A 19,547-nucleotide genomic window follows, 5' to 3' on the forward strand; every position below is an offset into this window, starting at 1 on the left:
TTTCTTTTCATTATTTATTTGACAGTGTAAACCAACATGCTGTCATTTGTAATATCAGAATCAACAGTGTTGGGGTTTTATTTTAGGCCATTTTGATGTTATTTTGTCTGTCAATGTTTCTTTAAAGAACTATCGAGCTGTTGCAGTGCGCCTTTTCCAGCAGGTGACTACTGGACTAACAGGTCATGGGGAGTAGTAAGAACACAAATTATGGCTGCATGCTGTTCAATAGGGCCTTCCACCCAGTGACTGCTGGGCTAGGCTCCAGCTTCCCCCGTGGCTCAGAATGGTAAGAGACTTAAAAGATGTGTCTGTGGTCAGTAGGTGTGTAGTCTTCCACACAGTTTATTTACTTATTTATTTATTTATAGGGCCATCTATCTATATAATAGCGTCCGTCCGATGCTGTAAACATGGCTACCTAGAGGCGCATCGAATGCTGCCACAGATATTCAGCTTGTATAATCTCTATATCTCTAAATCATTGAACAATAGAATGGAACACTCTGGAGCAGCTGTACCTGAAGGGGGTATAAAGCCTCACAACACTGGGCTGTGTTGGGAGGCTTTATGTGGTTCTGTGAGATGATGGAGCTCCATCAAATACCTTTGGGCTGAGTTGGAGTGATCCAGAACTAACATCATCCTAAATACCATCACCCAGCATCCACATGACCTCACTAATTCTCTTGTATTCCTCACAGGAATGTTTCAGTGTCCAGTATAAAGCCTTCCTATAAGAGTAGAGGCCGTTACTGTGGCAACAGGAGACAATCTCCCTATCAATACCCTTGATTTCAGAAGAAATGCTGGATGTATATATGATTTATTCAAATGAATAGATATAAATTATCTTATAGAATGAAAAGGGCCACCTGGGGCCATTAACTGGAATGTTTTTGAAAGGATTCTTATAGATTGCTAATGGATTTAATGAATATGCTAATATCACAGAGATTAGACAATTTCAGTAAAAGCAGTCAAAGCATAATAATTGTAAAGAAAAGAAAAGGCACACTACTATGAAGTACAGTGTGTAGACCCAGCTTCATTGATGGTTGCCTGAATCCTCAACTAAAGCTCTGAAAGAAGCAAACAAGAAATGTTAATCTCATATCTGAATATGGACATATGCTATTAAATTATACAGAAGTCTTGCTCTCACCCTCAGAGGTGGTGCAGATGAAGTTGAGTCTCTGATCCTCTGGCAGACTGACCCACTGCTTACTCCCAGACTGCACTGCACCTGATCTTTCTCCTCCACTGCAGTCTTCCACCCGTGTCCCGTTCCCTGGAGCCCAGTTCTGGTAGCAGATGGTCGATCCACTCACCCAGAACCAGAAGTTCTGAGCACAGGTGTGACGCAGACCCATCCACACATTAGCAGTGGAGGCATAATAAACAGCTGATTCCACCCAGTGCTGGATTTTCTCAGTGTGAACAGAGACCAGATCCACATGATTCTCTCTGCAGTATCTCAGAGCTTCCCACCATGTCTTCTTCTGATTAATGAGGATGAGTGGAAGACCTTGAGGTGAGAAAGAACAAGAGATTTCACAACATTACGTTCGCTCAATTACTCTTTATACGCTATTCACTGTAGATTCACTATGTATCACCACTTGTTCTCTTAGTCTTTTCAGTGTAGCTTATATTTTATGTTAGTTTGAAAAGATCTGGCTTCTGAACTGACCTGCAAAGAACAATGCTCCACCTGTTAACAAACACAAGTGTCTTCCGTCTTTCATTACAGTTTTTTTTTTTAATCGTAAAGAGTCTGTGTTTGGTGAATTTCAGGAGAATGTTACCTGCCTGACTGGATTGAGTCAGCTGTAAAGTTTGGTGGAGGAGGGATAATGCTATGGAGTCATTTTTCAGGGGAACTTAAGACCAAGACATTTTGGACAATTGTATGCCCTCTTCTGTTCCAGTGTGACTGAGCCTCAGTGCACAAAGGTCCATAAAGACATGTCCTGGTGAGTTTGGTGTGGAACAGCTTGACTGGCCCTCACAGAGCTCTGACCACAACCTCATCAAACCTTTGAGGTGAACTAGAACAGAGACTGTGAGTCAGGCCCTCTTCGTCCAACAACAGTGTCTGACCTCACAAATTCACTTCTAGATAAAGGAATTAAAAAAATTCCCACAGACACTCTTCAAAATCTTGTAGAAAGCTTCCCAGAAAAGTGGAAGCTGTTAGAGCTGCAAAGGGGGACCAACTCCATATGAATGCCTAAGGGGTTTAGAATGGATTGTCATAAAAGCTCCTGTAGGTGTTATGTGTAGGTGTCCCAGTACTTTTGTCCATATAGTGTAGCGATTTTGTGAGGGCAGAAAATAAATGAAGTTTTCAAAGAACCCTGAGCAGGCCTGTGAGCATTAACACACTAGCCAGTAGGTATAATAAATAAGTATAATATTACAGAGCCCTGGAAGGGACAGAGGTAAAAATAAAAATTAATTCGAGTGAATGTTTTGCAATTCTTATGCACGTTTTCTTGTATTTGTAGTCACAATTTCTTAATATGTTTCCACGATCAGTAGTTTGTTCTTGTGTTTTCTGTTAATCCTGTGCATATTTTCTTGAATTTATGGACATCTTTCTAATTCTAGATTCACTCTCTCCTTTTCTTTTAATTGTGCTCATTTATTCTTTAGAATAAATAGTTTCTTTTTAAAACTTTTTTTATTATCCTTGCACAAAGAAAATACATCACATGTTCAGGCTGTTTTATTTGTTGTCTGCAAAATAATGCTAACAGCTCCCTGAAACTGTCTGGTGGGTTTTGATGTTCTAGATTGATGTGATCGTGGACACAGATGCCCATTAGCTTTGACTTTGATTTGGGGGTGTTACGAGGCCACTGTAGCTCCTCTTCACAGCCGAGCTGCAGAATCAGCAAACGGCCTCTAATTCATCAGCGCAGCTGCAGTTTGGTGGTAAAATGAAGGAAGACCATAAATCACAGCTACAATCTCCACTGAATTCCACTCACTAATATTTCTATTTAACAGATGAAGACGCGGTGCGGCCACTTGGCTCTGTCTCTGCTCGTGAGTAGAGCTGCAGTGTTAGAGACCATCAAGCAATTACAGGAAGATGTGACGTGGAGCGATGAGGCGGATGTACGTGCTGAGATAAGCGAGTTTTATTTTGGGCAAATCCAGGGTCGTAGTCAGAACAGTCCAGGTTCAAGTGGCCAATACGAACAGATCAGGGTACAGACATGATGAAACCGCAAAACAGACAGACAGCTCAAAAAACATGCAATCATACAAACGTACAACTCAAACAAAGACCAACACAGACAGGGCAAATACGGGGCTATTATAACACAGGGATGGGGCAGTCGTGGGCTGGAGGTTAGGGAATCAGCCGGTTCGATTTCCAGAGCCGACAGCACATGACTGAGGTGTCCTTGAGCAAGACACCTAACCCCCCAACTACTCCCCAGGTGCTGCGGATTGGCCTGCCCACCACTCTGGGGAAGTGTGCTCATTGCCCCCTAGTGTGTGTGTGCTCACTAGAGTTTATGTGGTGTTTCACTGCACGGATGGGTTAAATGCGGAGGTGAAATTTCCCTGTTGTGGAACTAATAAGGGTAACTTAATCTTAATGATGAGGGACAGGTGGGAAACAAGTGGAACCAATCAGGGGAGGAGTCACTAAACAAGGCCGTTGGACTAAGAACCAAAACAAAGAAAATGTGGTCTAGACCAAAACACAACACGAACACATGGACCGGACAGGTCTTTATGTCTGTAAACTCTGTATATATGATTGCTCTTTCTTCACTGCAGGAATATCTCTACCCTACTGCTTTAATGCTTGGTGGTGGGCAATGGTGGCTTGTTGGGTGGGATTTTGGGTGGGTTGTTGGGGAGGTTCTTGGGAGGGTGGATAAGTAAAAATGTGTTAAAGAGAAAAATAAAATGTATCCTCTCAAATTTCTGTAACTTTTATATAACTTCATATAACTCTGGCTGCTCAGGGGCAAAAAGCACATTCATCACCCAGAGATGATCACATGGTCAATGTCATCGCTCATTAAAAAAACTGTTTATCTAATAACAGAAGAATTAAAACAGCACAAATAAATAATAGAGTAGTACTTTTATACTGTTTCTAATTATATGGGGGCTAGAATTATCAAGCAATTATCTCTAGGAGTTTTGTAAATAATGACGATTAATTAGTAATAATTAACACATAAATAATATTCTCTAACTGTCTGTTCTGACTCCTTTGCTTTTTTTATACTTGAAGTAACTTTAAATTGAATTAAATCTGATTTTCAGAATATATATTTTGTAAACACACAGTCATTTGCAAAGGTTTGGGCACCCTTGATCAAATGAGGTATAAATAAGTCCACACAACCTTTCCAGAGAAATCAGAGAACACAAGAAAATATATACTAAAATGTGACGTTTAATTTTCCTGTAGAAACAGGTCAAATCGCTGGGGGTTATAATTTTGCACACAATTGTATGAATCTGATTGTAGTGGTATTTATAAAAGTAGTCGTTTTTAGAAAATGCTGGATTTAACTTTGGCTTTTTACACTGTAAAGAAAAAAAAAACAGTTTTGGGCTGCTTTTCCCTGCAGTGTGTCACGATTGGCCCCTCTAAGTCCTGTCCATGTGTTCCTGTTGTGTTTTGGTTTAGCCCGCATGTTCTTTGTTTTGGTTTTTTAGTCCAGCCCCCTTGTTTTGTGACTCCACCCCTGATTGTTTCCACCTGTGTTCCCGCCTGTTCCTCCTTTACCCTGTTATTATTTAAGCCCTGTGTTTGTAGCTGTTGCTGGTCTTTGTTGTTTGACCTGTTTGGATGTTTAGGATTTTTCGTCACCCGAATTTATCCGTATTGGCTACTTGACCCTGATTTTGGCTTTGCCCACAATAAAAGGTGCTTATCTCCGCATATGCATCCACCTCCTCGCTCCCTGGTGTTTGTGTGAACACAGCCTATAATTCACTATTCAGATCTGCTAACATTAAAGCACTGAGTCAGAGTAACTGCTGCGAAACACAGACATTAGAAGTGATAATCTGGACGTGTAACAGATGTTCTGCAGTTCAACGTCTGACATTACTCACCTTTATAGCAGATAAATGGATTTGTCCATTGGCAGCCTGCATCATTCCACCTGTATTCAGAATTTTGCAATAACTGCACACAGTTATCACCCTCACCGTTGTTTGGCTCTCCAGTGTTCCAGTATCTGTATGAGGAGTTACTCCCATCTGACCAGATCCAGCTCTAGAAACACAATAATACCTGATCAGTGAACTGTTTAAACACTGACCTCTCACATGAATCGTAAAGTAAATTAGAGTAAATTAGTTAATTGTTGATGTGGATATTTAAAAAAAATATTTTAAATTGTATAGGAATGTGTGCTGAAGTGATGAAGTGAACACAGTATCATTAAAAAATGTGAAAAATCATAAACATTTGGTAATAAATATTTAAATGATCATAATACGGTTTAGTGAAAACATAAATAATATTTATTGAAGTAATATATGTTGAACATAGACTGATACAGAACATGAGTTATATACCAAATATAAAAACCCCAATTTGGAGCAAATTTGATCATATATTCTACTGATTTAGTCTCTTCTCAGTTCTGTCCTCTAAATTTACATTTCTTACAGGAGGGCTCTGTTGAAATTTCTGTCTCAGTCCTATCCAGAAACGGCCTGCTGTCCCGTTGAGAAAAGCTATCAGAGCGTTCATCTCCTCCTGGTTCTCAATGGTGGCCAGGTCAGTGAAGTTCTCTCTGCAGTGTTTCTGAGCGTCGGTCCAGTTCTTATCTTGATTCACCACATGAAACTGACGAGTCCCACAGGTGACCGTCCACAGAGCTGTAGAGATGAAAGCTCTCGTCAGCATGACAGTACAGTAATGAAGCAGCAGAGAGTTTTACAGATGATCATGAAGCTACACTGACCTGAGAAAAGCAGGACCAGATACAGAGCTGAACTCATGACTGTGGAGAACAAGAGAGACACCATCCACACATTAAACACCTCAGCAGTCTTTACTACCAGCACATTTAAGTAATCAGAGTTATTTTAAGCAAGCTAATTAAATTAAGCAAGTGAGATGTCCCTTCTATTTGTATCATACAGGATATATGGACCAATTGACTGCACAGCTCTCTGTGGGCTTACCTGATCTGCTAATCACAACAAGGTGCTCTTAAACCCTTAATTAGTAGTGGGGATGTGTCAGTATTTGAATATTGAAAACACTATTTGGGACCTCGACATGTTTCATTGGAGGGCGATTGAGGAAATATACAGGCTACCAGGTCAGTGAAACATTGATCTTATCTAAGTTTTCTTGCATTTGTGTGTAAGTGTGTTGTGTTATACTTTGCACCTCTAAAATGTGAGTGGATGTTGACAGACGGCAAAGACAGTGATGTAAATTAAAGATTCTCAAAATTAGAATGCCATGTATTATGCAGGATAAACCATAAATAAAGGCCTAGCACATTGGAGCAAGTGCCCTAAAACAAGCTTCCTCAGTAGGGCGTAAGAGAGAAGACAGACACTTTATAGGGAGCGAGTGAACTTGTGAACTTCTCAAGGCCAAAAACCGAGATGGAGAAATGCCAGCGATTATGCTAGAATGTGTTTGGCACAATGTTCTTGGCATTTGGCAAAATGATTCAGACTAGACTTGGAGATAATGGTTCACACAAGACCCTATATGATAGACGTATGAAGGCCAATTTGGATATAATGGTGGAATCAGGAGATGACAAAAAGAGGTGGGGCGATGTCACCCCACCTTCACCGAGGGTATAAAACATGTACAAACTCTGTATATTTGTGAATGTCGCCCCAGGGCCCATTGGGAATACACTCTCCATGCTCAAGAAATAAAGGACCTGCACTTCTGAATTCTTCTCGTATTTTTTAGTTCATTCGATTCTTTTTATTTTCTTTCAACAAACAATTGAATTTGTTTTATTTTACAAACCATAAATAATACTTAGGCGTGGTGGTCAAACAAGTGTCGAGCCACGACAGACAGCACAGCTCATCTTAGCTAGGTCCACAAACAGCTCAAATATATTTGGCTGGCAAACTAACATGTTGGCACATCGTCTAAGGGGATGAACCACTGTAGAAGAGTCCTCATCAGAATCAAGTGTTGTGCTGTAGCTCTTACTGAATCAGAATCAGAATCCTTTATTGATCCCAGAGAGAAATCACAGATGTTACAGTTGCAAGCATTTATGTAAAAGAATAAACACTTTAATAATTTAAAACAAAAGATAAAGAGAAATTTGCAGTATGTACACGAGATTGAAGTTCTTATGAATACAGTAAAGTGGCGGTGACTGTGATGATAAATATTAAACATCTAGAATGAGGCAGTTCAAATTATTGTACTGTCGGGACTCAGAGCGCCTCGCCCTCCTACCCCGAGTCCTGAACGGTGTGGGTGAAGCGGGTGTTGCTACCTATCAGTTAATTCTAAGTTAAGTTTTAGTACGAATTTATTCTGTTCTCTAATGCAAAAAAGGATGATTAAAATCAAAGGATTCTTGCAAAATGCAAAAAAGGTAATGTAGTCATAAAGATGAAAAAGCATTCTTGCAGAAGGTTAAAGAAAAATGAAAGCCCATCTTCAGCCGGTGGTTCTGTTGAGGAAGGAGAAGGCCCTCTTCATTTATTAAGTTTCAGGTGACAAGTTGGCTCCCAGGTCGCTTCCTCTTCTTCTTTCGGCTGCTCCCTTTAGGGGTCGCCACAGCGGATCATCTGCCTCCATCTTGCCCTATCCACTGCCTCCTCTACTTTCACACCAACCATCTCCATGTCCACCTTCACTACATCCATAAACCTTCTCTGAGGTCTACCTCTTCTCCTTCTACCCGGCAGCTCCATCTCCAACATTCTTTGACCAATATATCCACTATTCCTCCACAACACATGTCCAAACCATCTGAACCTGGCCTCTCTGGCTTTATCTCCAAACTGCTCCACCTTCACTGTCCCTCTGATCTGCTCATTTCTAATCTTGTCCATCCTCGTCACTCCCAACGAAAATCTCAGCATCTTCATCTCTGCCACCTCCAGCTCAGCCTCCTGTCTTTTAGACAGAGCCACAGTCTCCAAATCAAACATCATAGCAGGATGCACTACTGTAAACCTTCCCTTTCACTCTTGCTGCTATCCTTCTGTCACACATCAGCCCTGACACCCGTCTCCACCCACCCCATCTTGCCTGCACCCTCTTCTTCACTATCCATTGCTCTGGATGGTTGAGTATGTAACTGATTAAATCTCTTACTGGAAACAAGTAATGTCCTAATTCTGGAAACAGATTGTTTGTAAAGTCTACACTAAATCAGAGGTGCGTATAGGCCAATCAGAAGAAATCCAGGATCGCTACTGAGCTCGGACAGTTACCCCAAAACGACTCCGCACTCTGTGGAACATGGACTGGAAATGCCTTGATTCCCTTTTAATATAAAAACAGGCAAGTAAACAAAACCAACAATACAAAAACACAATTTTATTACTACTACTACCCGGGTAGAAAATAAATTATTAACTTAAGTGTACCCTGTAGCAATCATCAGCGTGTACTTAAAGTAACGTGATAACAGTTCAGTGTTTAGATAATGGATCCAAGCTTTCAAATGACAATACACAGTTTATGTATGTATTTGTATAAATCGATGTCTTTGTATCACACAGGATATGGAACCTTTTGGAACGTCCAGTCCGTGGAGAGTGCAAATCGGTAAGTGTTCCTCCTACCAGTTCTTGAAGGTATACAGTTCAACAAAAGGGATCAATACGCTTCAATTTAAGCGATGTCCAGGATACAGAAGAATCACCCTTTAGGTTAGAGTTTGGGAGGCTCGCCATCAAAGGAAAATTGAATCCACCACGACCACCAGGACAAAAAAAACCTGACTGATGCAAAGGTTTCAGTTCAGCAAATAACTTCTCGTTCTCTAATGAAAAGCTTTCCCCATATATCTGTCACAAACTGCTTCACACGAGGGGCAGGAGTCAAGTGCAAGTTTAATTCCAGATGCAAGGTAGGTAATAACAAGCAGGGGGTCAGAAATCCAAAAAAGCAGGCCACAGAAAGCAGACAAATCCAAAAGAGTAGTCAAAAACAAAGCAAGAGGCAAGGTCAAAACACCAGAAAACCAAATCATAAACATAAACGCTCAGAATTGCAGAAAAACCAAACAAGACTTCGCAATCAGCACCTGCAAAAGCAGGGTATACATACACAAGACGGCAGTCTAAAGAGGTCAAAGGATCAAGAAATGCCTAGTATTCGGGAGACGGTGACCTCCTGTGATGGGGAGGAGAATGGCAGGTGGCAGATGTAACAATATCTGCTCAGCGATAAGTTTTTAAACACTGTTCCACAGTGTTTTGTCGCGTAATTCAAACTTTTAGCTTTTTTTGTTTGTTTGTTTAATCTCTTTACTGCAGGAGAACCTTCCGTCTCGTCTGTTGGCTGGACGCAGAAGCAAAGAAAATAAAACCTGCGCCTGAGTGAAACTAACGTCCACATCTCCCCAACCAGCCACCCTATTGGCCGGCTGGATACTACATAAACAAACAAACAAACAAACAAACAAATAAATAAATAAAAGTCTTTTTTTTATATCCATGTACTTATTTATTGTGCACTGTTTCTCAGTCTACTTAGCTTAGTTTTAGTTTAGCTGCCATGACAGTTAGTAATATGATATTCTGGTTCTATAACCTGGGCTACACTAGGGTTCCCATTGGCTTTCATTATATTCCCTATGTTAAATTTACTTTTGGACACCTGTATGCTTTGTCTGACAAGGACCGTTTTCACGACTCTCCATAATGGCTCTCTCAACTCCAAGATGGACATCTTCTTAATTCTTTAAGAGTTATAATCCCTTCCTCGCTGCTTATCTATCTCCTCACTTAAAGCTAGCTTGCTTTTAATAAAAAGGCCGTATTTCTTACAGCTCATATATGCTCATCTCTCAAGGCTTTCTAGCGCTGGTAATGCCTGGTACAGACCCACTCTGGCCTAGAAGCATTAGACGTTGTGGTGAATTTGACCTTATTAATTCTATAGTCGTAACATTATTTTCTATCATATTGATTATTAGACTGTGTAGATTCTGGTTGAGTTTATCCTGTGGGCCTCTGACTGAAATATGGTGGAGCTTATTCAGGAGGCAGCTGCACAGGATGGGCCCCCCCTGAATGTAAACAATGCTATATATTAGACTGGGGCTACTCTGGACAATAACGTATGTTTATACCAAATTTGGCTAAAGAAGATCCATACATCGAAATTGAGGACAGAAACCAGATGGCCACACCGGTATAAAACCTGGAGTTGTAAACGGACGTGTCAGAGAATTTTGGCTCTTCTCTCCAAGCTCTTTCGCGAAGGCTTGTCTGTGACTTCGACCTCTCAATGCTAATAAACATCTTTATATGCAAGAGACGAGTGTCACCGAAGAGTTTGTTCCTACACCTTTACAGCATTGCAACTAAAGAAACCACAACGTGTTTTCCTACCTAAGGACAGCCTGGGCCTTAGTTACAATGACTCTATACTCGATTTTAATAGTTTCTAAATGAATAATTGCTGCAAACCTTTTATTAATGATTACTCAAAGATATATTTTGTCAATAAATCTCATCAGTCAGTACCTCTGAGTTTTTGCTCACATAATTATTATTATTACATATGAACAGTAAAATTTGGTACTGACTTTTTCACAGATGATCCACAGTATCACACACTGAGGGAGGAGTTATGGAGTTTGATGGCCACAGGTAAGAATGACCTCCTGTGGTGCTCTGTGGTCATTTCAGTAGAATGAGTCTTGCACTGAATGAGCTCCTGTGTCTCATCACCGTGTCGTAGAGTGGGTGGGAGCCATTGTCCATAATGGCCTGCAGCTTAGACAGCGTCCTCCTCTCTGACACGGCCGTCAGCGAGTCCAGCTCCACACCCACAACGTCGCCGGATCAGTTTGTTGAGTCTGTTGGCATCTGCTACCCTCAGCCTGCTTCCCCAGCATGCAACAGCATAGAGTATAGTGGTCACCACCACAGACTCATAGAAGATCCTGAGCATAGTCCGGCAGATGTTGAAGGACCTCAGGCATCTCAGAGACGACCTTGGCCCTTCCTGTAGAGGGTGTCAGTGTTCTTAGCCCAGTCCAGTTTATTGTCAATATACACACCCAGATATTTTTAATCATCCACAGTGTCCACACTGACCCCTCCTATGGACACAGGGGTCACCGATGCCTTATCCCTCCTCAGGTCCACCACCAGTTCCTTTGTCTTTGTCACACTGAGCTGCAGGTGGTTCCGCTCGCACCATGCGACAAAGTCCTTCACCGTCTGACTTTACTCTTCCTCATCACCCTTGCTGATACATCCAACTATTGCAGAGTCATCAGAAAACTTCTGAAGGTGGCAAGTTTCTGTACAGTAGCTGAAGTCCGTGGTGTAGATTTAACTCACCTGAGGCCACCTCCAGTATGTTACCCAGCCAGCACAAAAACATTCTGATTTCACGGATTCCCGTGTGTTTTGCTCTGCATACATGGACATGAAGTGAGGAACTGAGTAGGCATTAATTAGAGTAATAAAGTCCACCCAGCCACAGATCTGCTTAATGGGAGGTGGAGATGAGCCATGAGACCAGGTGAACGTGGTTAAGCAGGCAATGCTGAGCACTGTTAGGCCGTATTGGAGAAAAACACTGGTGAGTGTGTGACATGAAGATGGTGGTCCATTCACACAAAACCTACTTCATATAATAACAGTACTTCTGAGTTCTGAATTCAGAGCCTTGTATTTCCCTTTACTGGGTCTTATGATTTTGTAATTTTGCATTGCTTTTTCACACAAAATACAAAGATTTGGCGAAACAATTGAATATACTAGTTTCTCTGAGAGGGCTTAAAGCCCAGTGTAATTTAGCAACCTATTGATTGACAGTCTGTGTTTAGTGCAGAATAAAATTAGTGGTCATTTGTGCTTTTATTTTATTTTTTATTTAAATGACTTTTGAAAGACACTGTACTTTTGGGACTTGTCTTGCCTGCAGTTGGTCGGAAATGAGCTGCGGGGCTCTTAACAGGTACCAAAAAAGTTTGAGAATTACCCCCAAACTTTACTCTCTGCCGTGGTTACCAGATGGATACAGAGTTGAATTTAAGGGTTTTATTTTTATTATTGTTAAAACCCCTACATATATCTCTATATTGTCTTTCTGATCTCCTCTGTCTCCGCTCTCTCTCTCTTTCTTTCTCAAGCCCTACGATATTCCAACCTGACGTTTTAGCCATTCCACAGTCTCGGATGGAAGTTTAAATGTGATCCGGCCTTTTCTGTAACTGTCTGAAGATGATGGAGCAGTTTCTCATGAAGGCATTTGTTAGTTAAGTTATCCTTTATTAATTCAACAACGGGGAAATTTACCTTCACATTTAACCCAACTGTGCAGTGAAACACCACATACACACTAGTGAATGCACACACACTAGGGGGCAGTGAGCACACTAACCCAGAGCGGTGGAGTTGGGGGTTAGATGTTTTGCTCAAGAGCATTTCATTCATGTCCTGTCAGCCCGAACCCGCAACCCTCCGGTCACATGGCTGGTTCCCTAACCTTCAGCCCACGACTCCCCCAGTACAATAGATCTCAACTGTGAAAACCTGTTTATTCACTAAGCACTCGGTCATCTGTTCTGTCCTTGTTCTGACCCATCTGACCCATTACTACTCAGGTTTTAAGTCTCTTGATTTTCACATACTTAAGTCCATACATTTTATTTTAGCTGGTTTAATTGTGCAGCACATTGTTTGACACATGTTGTGTTTTAAATGTGCTACATGAATAAAGGTGACGACTAACCCCGAATATTTGATCTCAAAGAGAACAGAGATGGAACCTGAACAAGGGATGAGTTTGGTAGAGGAGAAACACACAAGAAGTGTTGACACTTCTAAGCACTGTTTACACTACACAGCCCACCCTCTTCAGACACAGTTAAAATATGCACTTATGTGCATATTATATGCATATTAATTAATACATATAAACTGGAAATTGCAAAATTAAAAAAAAATGAATAAAAAGGAAAAATGCCACTCAAATCAAGTACAAGTATAAAAACAGTCACCTATGACTTTTTAAAGCCAACAGCATTTGCAGAAACGCTCTACAAAACGTGCCACATGAGGTATAAAATGAGCTCACATTAGCGCTACTGGTGCTGTTGATATTTAATGTTAAATGGCTCAGTGGTGCAGTGGTCCAGTCAGATTTTGACCAGGTCAGCCTCTAAAATACAGACCTAATTTAACTACGTCTGCTGTGTAAATAAATAAATAGTATTTTTTAAGTAATTTTAAACTAGAGAATAAATGACGATCCACATTAGTGGTGGACTGAAGAGCTATGAAGATCACGGTGCAAAGTGACCGCAGTGTCTGTAGGTAAAACTGAGTGAACCTGAAAGTCAAATCTATATTTATTTTTTATTTTTATATTATATGTATTATTTTATTTAACCCCAGAGGTAAAACTAGCTACAGTTTTCTTTTCTAGTTTCCAGTCGTAGGTAAGAAAAGTGTATATTTACAGCTTTCATTTCTTTCTGGTGTATTACTATAAACATTATTGCTGTGCTTTAAACTAAACCATGAAGCCATGCTTTGAATTTCACAAAACATTTAAATCTTTAAAGGTGTTTCTTACCTGTTACGGTTGGTAAAGCTGCTCTGTTTGTGTCTCCTGCGGTTGATTGTGTCTGTAATTAAAGAGGAAACTAAAGCCGATAAGGATCTCTTTGTTTTGTGCTCCTCCTTTTTTATGATGATTTACATGACAGCTCACTGAACAAATGCAAATCAGTTCACACTTACAGCAGATCTGTACAGTAAAGCTGTATTGCGTAAGTGCTGAGGCCCTCTCTGGTGGAAATGTGTAACTGCACGCAACGTACAGAAGAGCATTTTGTAATGTGGGTTGGTCTTCGCAGCGGCGGGGCTTCCCCTGGCTGGGAGGACGGCACGCCCCCGGGCCCGGGCCTAGAGGGGGCCCGGATGGGAGAGAGGATAAGATTTCAAGTAGCCGGGCGTCTATCACGTCCAAAGAGAGCTGGAGAAGGCGGGCCCTCTCCTGATTGTATCCGGATGAGCCCGGTATATGTCCAAAAGCACAGCCTACCTTACATCACCCATCATTCAAGTCTTACACGGGGCTTTTAAAGGTCGCCACAGTCAGGACTGAGTCATGGTTTCCAAAAACTTTACAAGACCGACTGACTTTAGTGATGTAGTAGGTGTGAAACACTGAATAAAATGTTGTTCTGCATGACCGGCTTTATTTTCACTCTTAAATTTTACTTTATGACACGCAAATTTTCAAGTGGATCGCCGATATTTGGATCGGCAATAAGCAAAGCTTGTAAGCCCCGCTGTTGCGGGCATGTGTATGTTGTAAAATGATGTAATGATGAGCTTTATTAAATAATAAAGGGTATAAAGGGCCCGGTCATTTGCCCCGCCCACGGCCCGGCTCTGATTTGTTCCGCTAGTGGGTCTTCGGCCCCCCTCCCTGAGCAGAACAATCTGATGACTGTGATTATGTTAAGACAGTGTTCAAAGAGAACTCAGTCAAAACTGGGTGAAGGATGTGTCTTTTCTACTATGGCCACCATATCTTCATCAGTATAATGTTGATTTTGATATTATTTTAGACCTAACCATCAACATCACAAAGCAGTAGTGCTTTTCTATTGTCTTTTTATTTTGTTGCTAAACGTAACACACTGGAAGAAAATAAATAAATAAATAAATAAATAAATAAATAAATAAAAAATATGAACGTCTGCACTGGCTACATTTTGTTTTATTAATTCCCCCCAGTAAATAAAATTCAGCTCATACGCTGTAATTGTACATTAAAATGTGCAGATGTTCTCTGTAGAAATACATGCAATTTGTCAAGGGATTTTTTGTGAAAATGCCAGTCACATATAAAAGTTTGGGCACCCCTTTGGTCCCATGTTTCGTTGCTTATAGACGATGTAGAAAGCCAGTAAGATGGCATCACAAAATCGGATTCTGGTTCATGGATGTGAGGGAAAAGGATAAAGCAGTAACGGTTCATTGATGTATTCTAGGTTTTTTACAGTACATGTTTTGGAGCAACACATGCTGCCATTCAGACAACACCTTTTTTTAGGGTTGGTGTTGTTTATTTTAGCGAGACAACGTCAAACCACATTCTGCATGTATTACAACAGCATGACTCAGTAGTAGAAGAGTCTGGGTGCTAAACTGACCTGCCTGCAGTCCAGACCTGTCACCACTGAGAACATTTGGCGCATTATGAAGTGAAAAACACGACAATGTGGACCTCAAACTGTTAAATCCCTGAAATCCTTTATTAAGCAAGAACAGGAAAACATTTCACTTTAAAACTACAGCAACTGGTCTCCTCAGTTCCCAAAAACTTACAGGGTGTTGTTGAGGTGGTGCAGCACAGTGGTACTCAGGCCCCTGTCCCAACTTTTTTGGAACATGTTGTTGGCATTATGCCATATTATTGTTGGCAAAATGGGTACAATATTTTTCATAAAACAATAAACTGTCTCAGTTTCAACATTTACTGTGATACAGTTTATACCACCTTAGCCCCTGCAGGGTGAAACCAACCGAGCTAAATGAAAATGATACAATGTCCCAAAAACCAAACTCTGGTTGGGACGTCAGAAAATGAAGCAGGTATAAAACAACTTGATGTCCTTCAGAGATGTGAGCTAGCAGAGTTTGCTCTCTGAAGCTGAACCCAGTGAAGTGTGGGGTCAAAACAAACACTGACACTGTTTATGTATAATAGGCTCCAGCACCCTCCCATGACCCAGGAGGATAAGAGGTTTAGAAAATGTTTTTGTGTGTGTGTGTGTGTGTGTGTGTTCATGTAGACGTTTTTGTCATTACCATGACATGAAAGGTGATTTTAGTTTGTCAGTCAATGGCTTGGTTGCATTTTGTCACTCAGACAGCCGCAGTTTTCCCCAAAAAGTCTTCCCCACCACTTTTGGAGGTGCAGCCCTGACCACCCCACTCCCCACGTGCTCTGACTCTGTATCTGTTTCCACCAGCCTGCACTCTGATGACAGATGAAAATACAGTACAGCTCTTTGTTTGTGTTTCTCTTTTGATGTTGTTTTACATGAACCTCCGTTAAGCAAATTAACAAAGATGCGCAGATATATTGAGCATGAAGCAGATTCCAGTCTGTCATCTAATTCAACATTTACATATTTCCATTTTCATGAGCGGTAGAGTTGGCATGAAAGAAAACATACCTAACAGCAGCAGCACAAGGTGAGGTGACACCGATTCCCCAACGTTCTCCTATGTTTATCTGTTTCTGCCCCTCTGTCCTGGCTGTTGTGCCATGCACTTCTGTAACGGTAGGTGATACTGGAGATCTCGTGTTAAAAAGCGACGGGCACACAGAAAATGACTGACTCAGTGTCTTCCCTCTCTGGCTCTGTCTTTATTGTTCCTGCATACACACAAACACAATCCGTTTTTAAGATTATGCTTGCTGCAACTGCCCATAGCTCTCCAGCATAGGATAAAGCGCTACTGGGGGTAAGGGAAGCACGGAGGGACAAAATTGACAGAAAACGCAAGCTTTGGCAGTTGCACACGTGTCAGCAGGGAATTGTAGTTCAAACTCACACACTGAACTTATATGTAGTATTAATACATCAAGAGAGTATTTTTTTCAAAGTATATCAAAGTATTTTTAGAAAAATTAAATATAAAAACAATTTAGCTCAAAGTAACAAGAAATATATAACAAAAGATGATTTCCTATGAACAATAACTTTGGAAAAATTCACACAACTAAAGGCTGCAATTATTATTACTAGTTCTTTTCTTTTTGTTTTAGCTCTGTTACACCTCCCACTCTCCCATTACTATTCCCACTTGTGTGGACTTCCCTTCTTCTTCTCCTAGGTTTTCCTCATTGAGTCTAGAGTATGTCTTGCCTGTTGTTGTGGAGGAGGGACGATCGGGCTGTTTTTCCGGGTTCAGTGAAGGCTAATGACGCAGCAAAGACATTTTAGACAGTTATGTTTCCAACTTTGTGGCAGCAGTTTCAGGACAGCCCTTTCCTGTTCCACCATGACTGTCCCTGTGCACAAAGTGAGTTGATGAGTTTGGTGTCAAGGAACTCCAGTGGCCTTCACAGAACACTAACCTTGACTCCCCTGAACGAACACCTTTGGGATGAACTGGAATGTCGACTGTGAGCCAGGCCCTCTCATCCAACATCAGTGCCTGACCCCATGCTCTTTGATTGAATATGCACAAATTCCCACAGACGCACTCCAAAATTTTGTAGAACGCGTTGCCAGAAGCTGTTAGACAATAGGTGGTGGGGGGGGGTATTTCCATATAAGGCTCATAGGATATCCAACAAGCTCATATAGGAGTGACGGTCAGGTGTCCATATACTTTTGGCCATATAGCATATTAAGCTTTTACTATCTTTATTAACTCATTGGGTTTAAACAGCCTCTCCATGGATCACCACCTTATCGTGGTGGAGGGGTTTGCGTGCTTGAATGATCCTAGGAGCTATGTTGTCAGGAGCAAAAGCTCCTGGTAGGGTGTCCCATGGCAAACTGGTCCTAGGTGACAGGTCAGAAAAATTGTGATCCATAATAACCCCTATGAAAAGACAAAAACAGGACTTGTGTACCCTGCCCTTAACAGGGTTACCGGGGTCCCACCCTGGAGCCAGGCCTCGGGGAGGGGCTCGCCAGCGAGCGTCTGGTGGCCGGGCATTTACTCATGGTGGCCCAGCCCGAAGGAGTTACATGAGTCCCCCCTCCCATCGACGCACCACCAATGGGAGGGGCAGTAGTAGGGGTTCGGTGCTTTGTGGATCGGGCAGTGTCCGAAGGGGTGGGCATTGGCGTTCTGATCCTCGGTTGCTGAAACTGGCTTTTGGAACATGGAACGTTACCTCACTGGTGGGGAAGGATCCTGAGTTGGTGCGCGAGGTTGAGAGATACCGGCTAGATATAGTTGGGCTCACCTCAACACACAGCTTGGGCTCTGGGTCTAATCTCCTTGAGAGGGGCTGGACTTTATTCTTTTCTGGAGTTGCCCATGATGAGCGGCGGCGGGCAGGTGTGGGCTTTCTCATAGCCCCTCGACTCAGTGCCTGTATGTTGGGGTTTTCTCCGGTGGATGAGAGGGTAGCTTCCCTACACCTTTGGTTTGGGGAACGGGTCCTGACTGCTGTCTGTGCTTACGCACCGAACAGCAGTTCAGAGTACCCAGCCTTCTTAGAGTTCTTGGGAAGGGTGCTTGAAAGTGCTCCTCCTAGAGACTCTATTGTCCTACTGGGGGACTTTAATGCTCACGTGGGCAACGACAGTGAGACCTTGAGGGGTGTGATTGGGAGGAATGGCCTCTCTGATCTGAACCTGAGTGGTGTTCAGTTTTTGGACTTCTGTGCAAACCACAGTTTGTTCATCATGAACACCGTGTTTGAACACAAGGATGTCCATAAGTGCAAATGGCACCAGGACACCCGAGGCCGCAGTTCAATGATTGACTTTGTAGTCGTGTCATCGGACTTGCGGCCATGTGTTTTAGACACTCGGGTAAAGAGAGGAGCTGAGCTGTCAACTGATCACCACCTGGTGGTGAGTTGGATCAGGTGGTGGGGGAAGATGCCGGTCAGACCAGGCAAGCCCAAACGTATAGTGAGGGTTTGCTGGGAACGTCTGGCAGAAGAACCTGTCAGATTGATCTCCAACTCACACCTCCGTCAGAACTTTGACCAGATATCGGGGGAGGTGGGGGACATTGACTCAGAATGGGCCATGTTCCGTTCCTCCATTGTTGAAGCGGCTGACTGTAGCTGTGGCCATAAGGTAGTTGGTGCCTGTCGGGGTGGTAATCCTCGAACCTGGTGGTGGACACCCCAGGTGAGAGAAGCCGTCAAGCTGAAGAAGGAGTCCTACCGGGCATGGTTGGCCTGTGGGACACCAGAGGCAGCTGGCAGGTATCGACAGGCCAAGCGATCTGCGGCTTCAGTTGTCGCCAAGGCAAAAACCTGTGTATGGGAGGAGTTTGGTGAGGCCTTGGAAAGTGACTTTAAGTCAGCTCCGAAAAGATTCTGGCAAACCGTCAGGCGACTCAGAAGGGGAAAGCAGTGTGCCACTAGCACTGTATATAGTGGAGATGGTGTGCTGCTGACTTCGACTGAAGACATCATTGGGTGGTGGAAGGAATACTTTGAGGACCTTCTCAATCCCACCGACACGTTCTGCAGTGAGGAGGCAGAGTCTGGGGACATGGGAATAGTCTTGTCCATTACTGAGGCCGAAGTCGCTAAGGTAGTTAAGATGCTCCTTGGTGGCAAGGCTCCAGGGGTGGATGAGATCCGCCCTGAGTCCCTCAAGGCTCTGGATGTTGTGGGGTTGTCTTGG

The 19,547-nt window shown here is 42.4% G+C and overlaps 1 protein-coding gene across 1 annotated transcript in view; it reads right to left on the reverse strand.

Moving 5' to 3' along the window:
* Nucleotides 1-1,045: 1,045 nt before the first annotated feature.
* The window catches only part of LOC108411289 (macrophage mannose receptor 1-like), a 33,213-nt gene continuing 14,711 nt past the window's right edge, over nucleotides 1,046-19,547 (reverse strand). The window contains exons 5-9 of the mRNA XM_037533693.1: nucleotides 5,961-5,999; nucleotides 5,663-5,874; nucleotides 5,101-5,263; nucleotides 1,166-1,528; nucleotides 1,046-1,082 (exon numbers count right to left, since the gene is read on the reverse strand). Of these exons, the coding sequence (XP_037389590.1) occupies nucleotides 1,075-1,082; nucleotides 1,166-1,528; nucleotides 5,101-5,263; nucleotides 5,663-5,874; nucleotides 5,961-5,999 (785 nt within the window). The 3' untranslated portion in view covers nucleotides 1,046-1,074. The remainder of the gene's footprint in view (nucleotides 1,083-1,165; nucleotides 1,529-5,100; nucleotides 5,264-5,662; nucleotides 5,875-5,960; nucleotides 6,000-19,547) is intronic.

The sequence above is a fragment of the Pygocentrus nattereri genome, chromosome 2, assembly GCF_015220715.1.
Source record: "Pygocentrus nattereri isolate fPygNat1 chromosome 2, fPygNat1.pri, whole genome shotgun sequence".
NCBI lineage: Eukaryota > Metazoa > Chordata > Actinopteri > Characiformes > Serrasalmidae > Pygocentrus > Pygocentrus nattereri.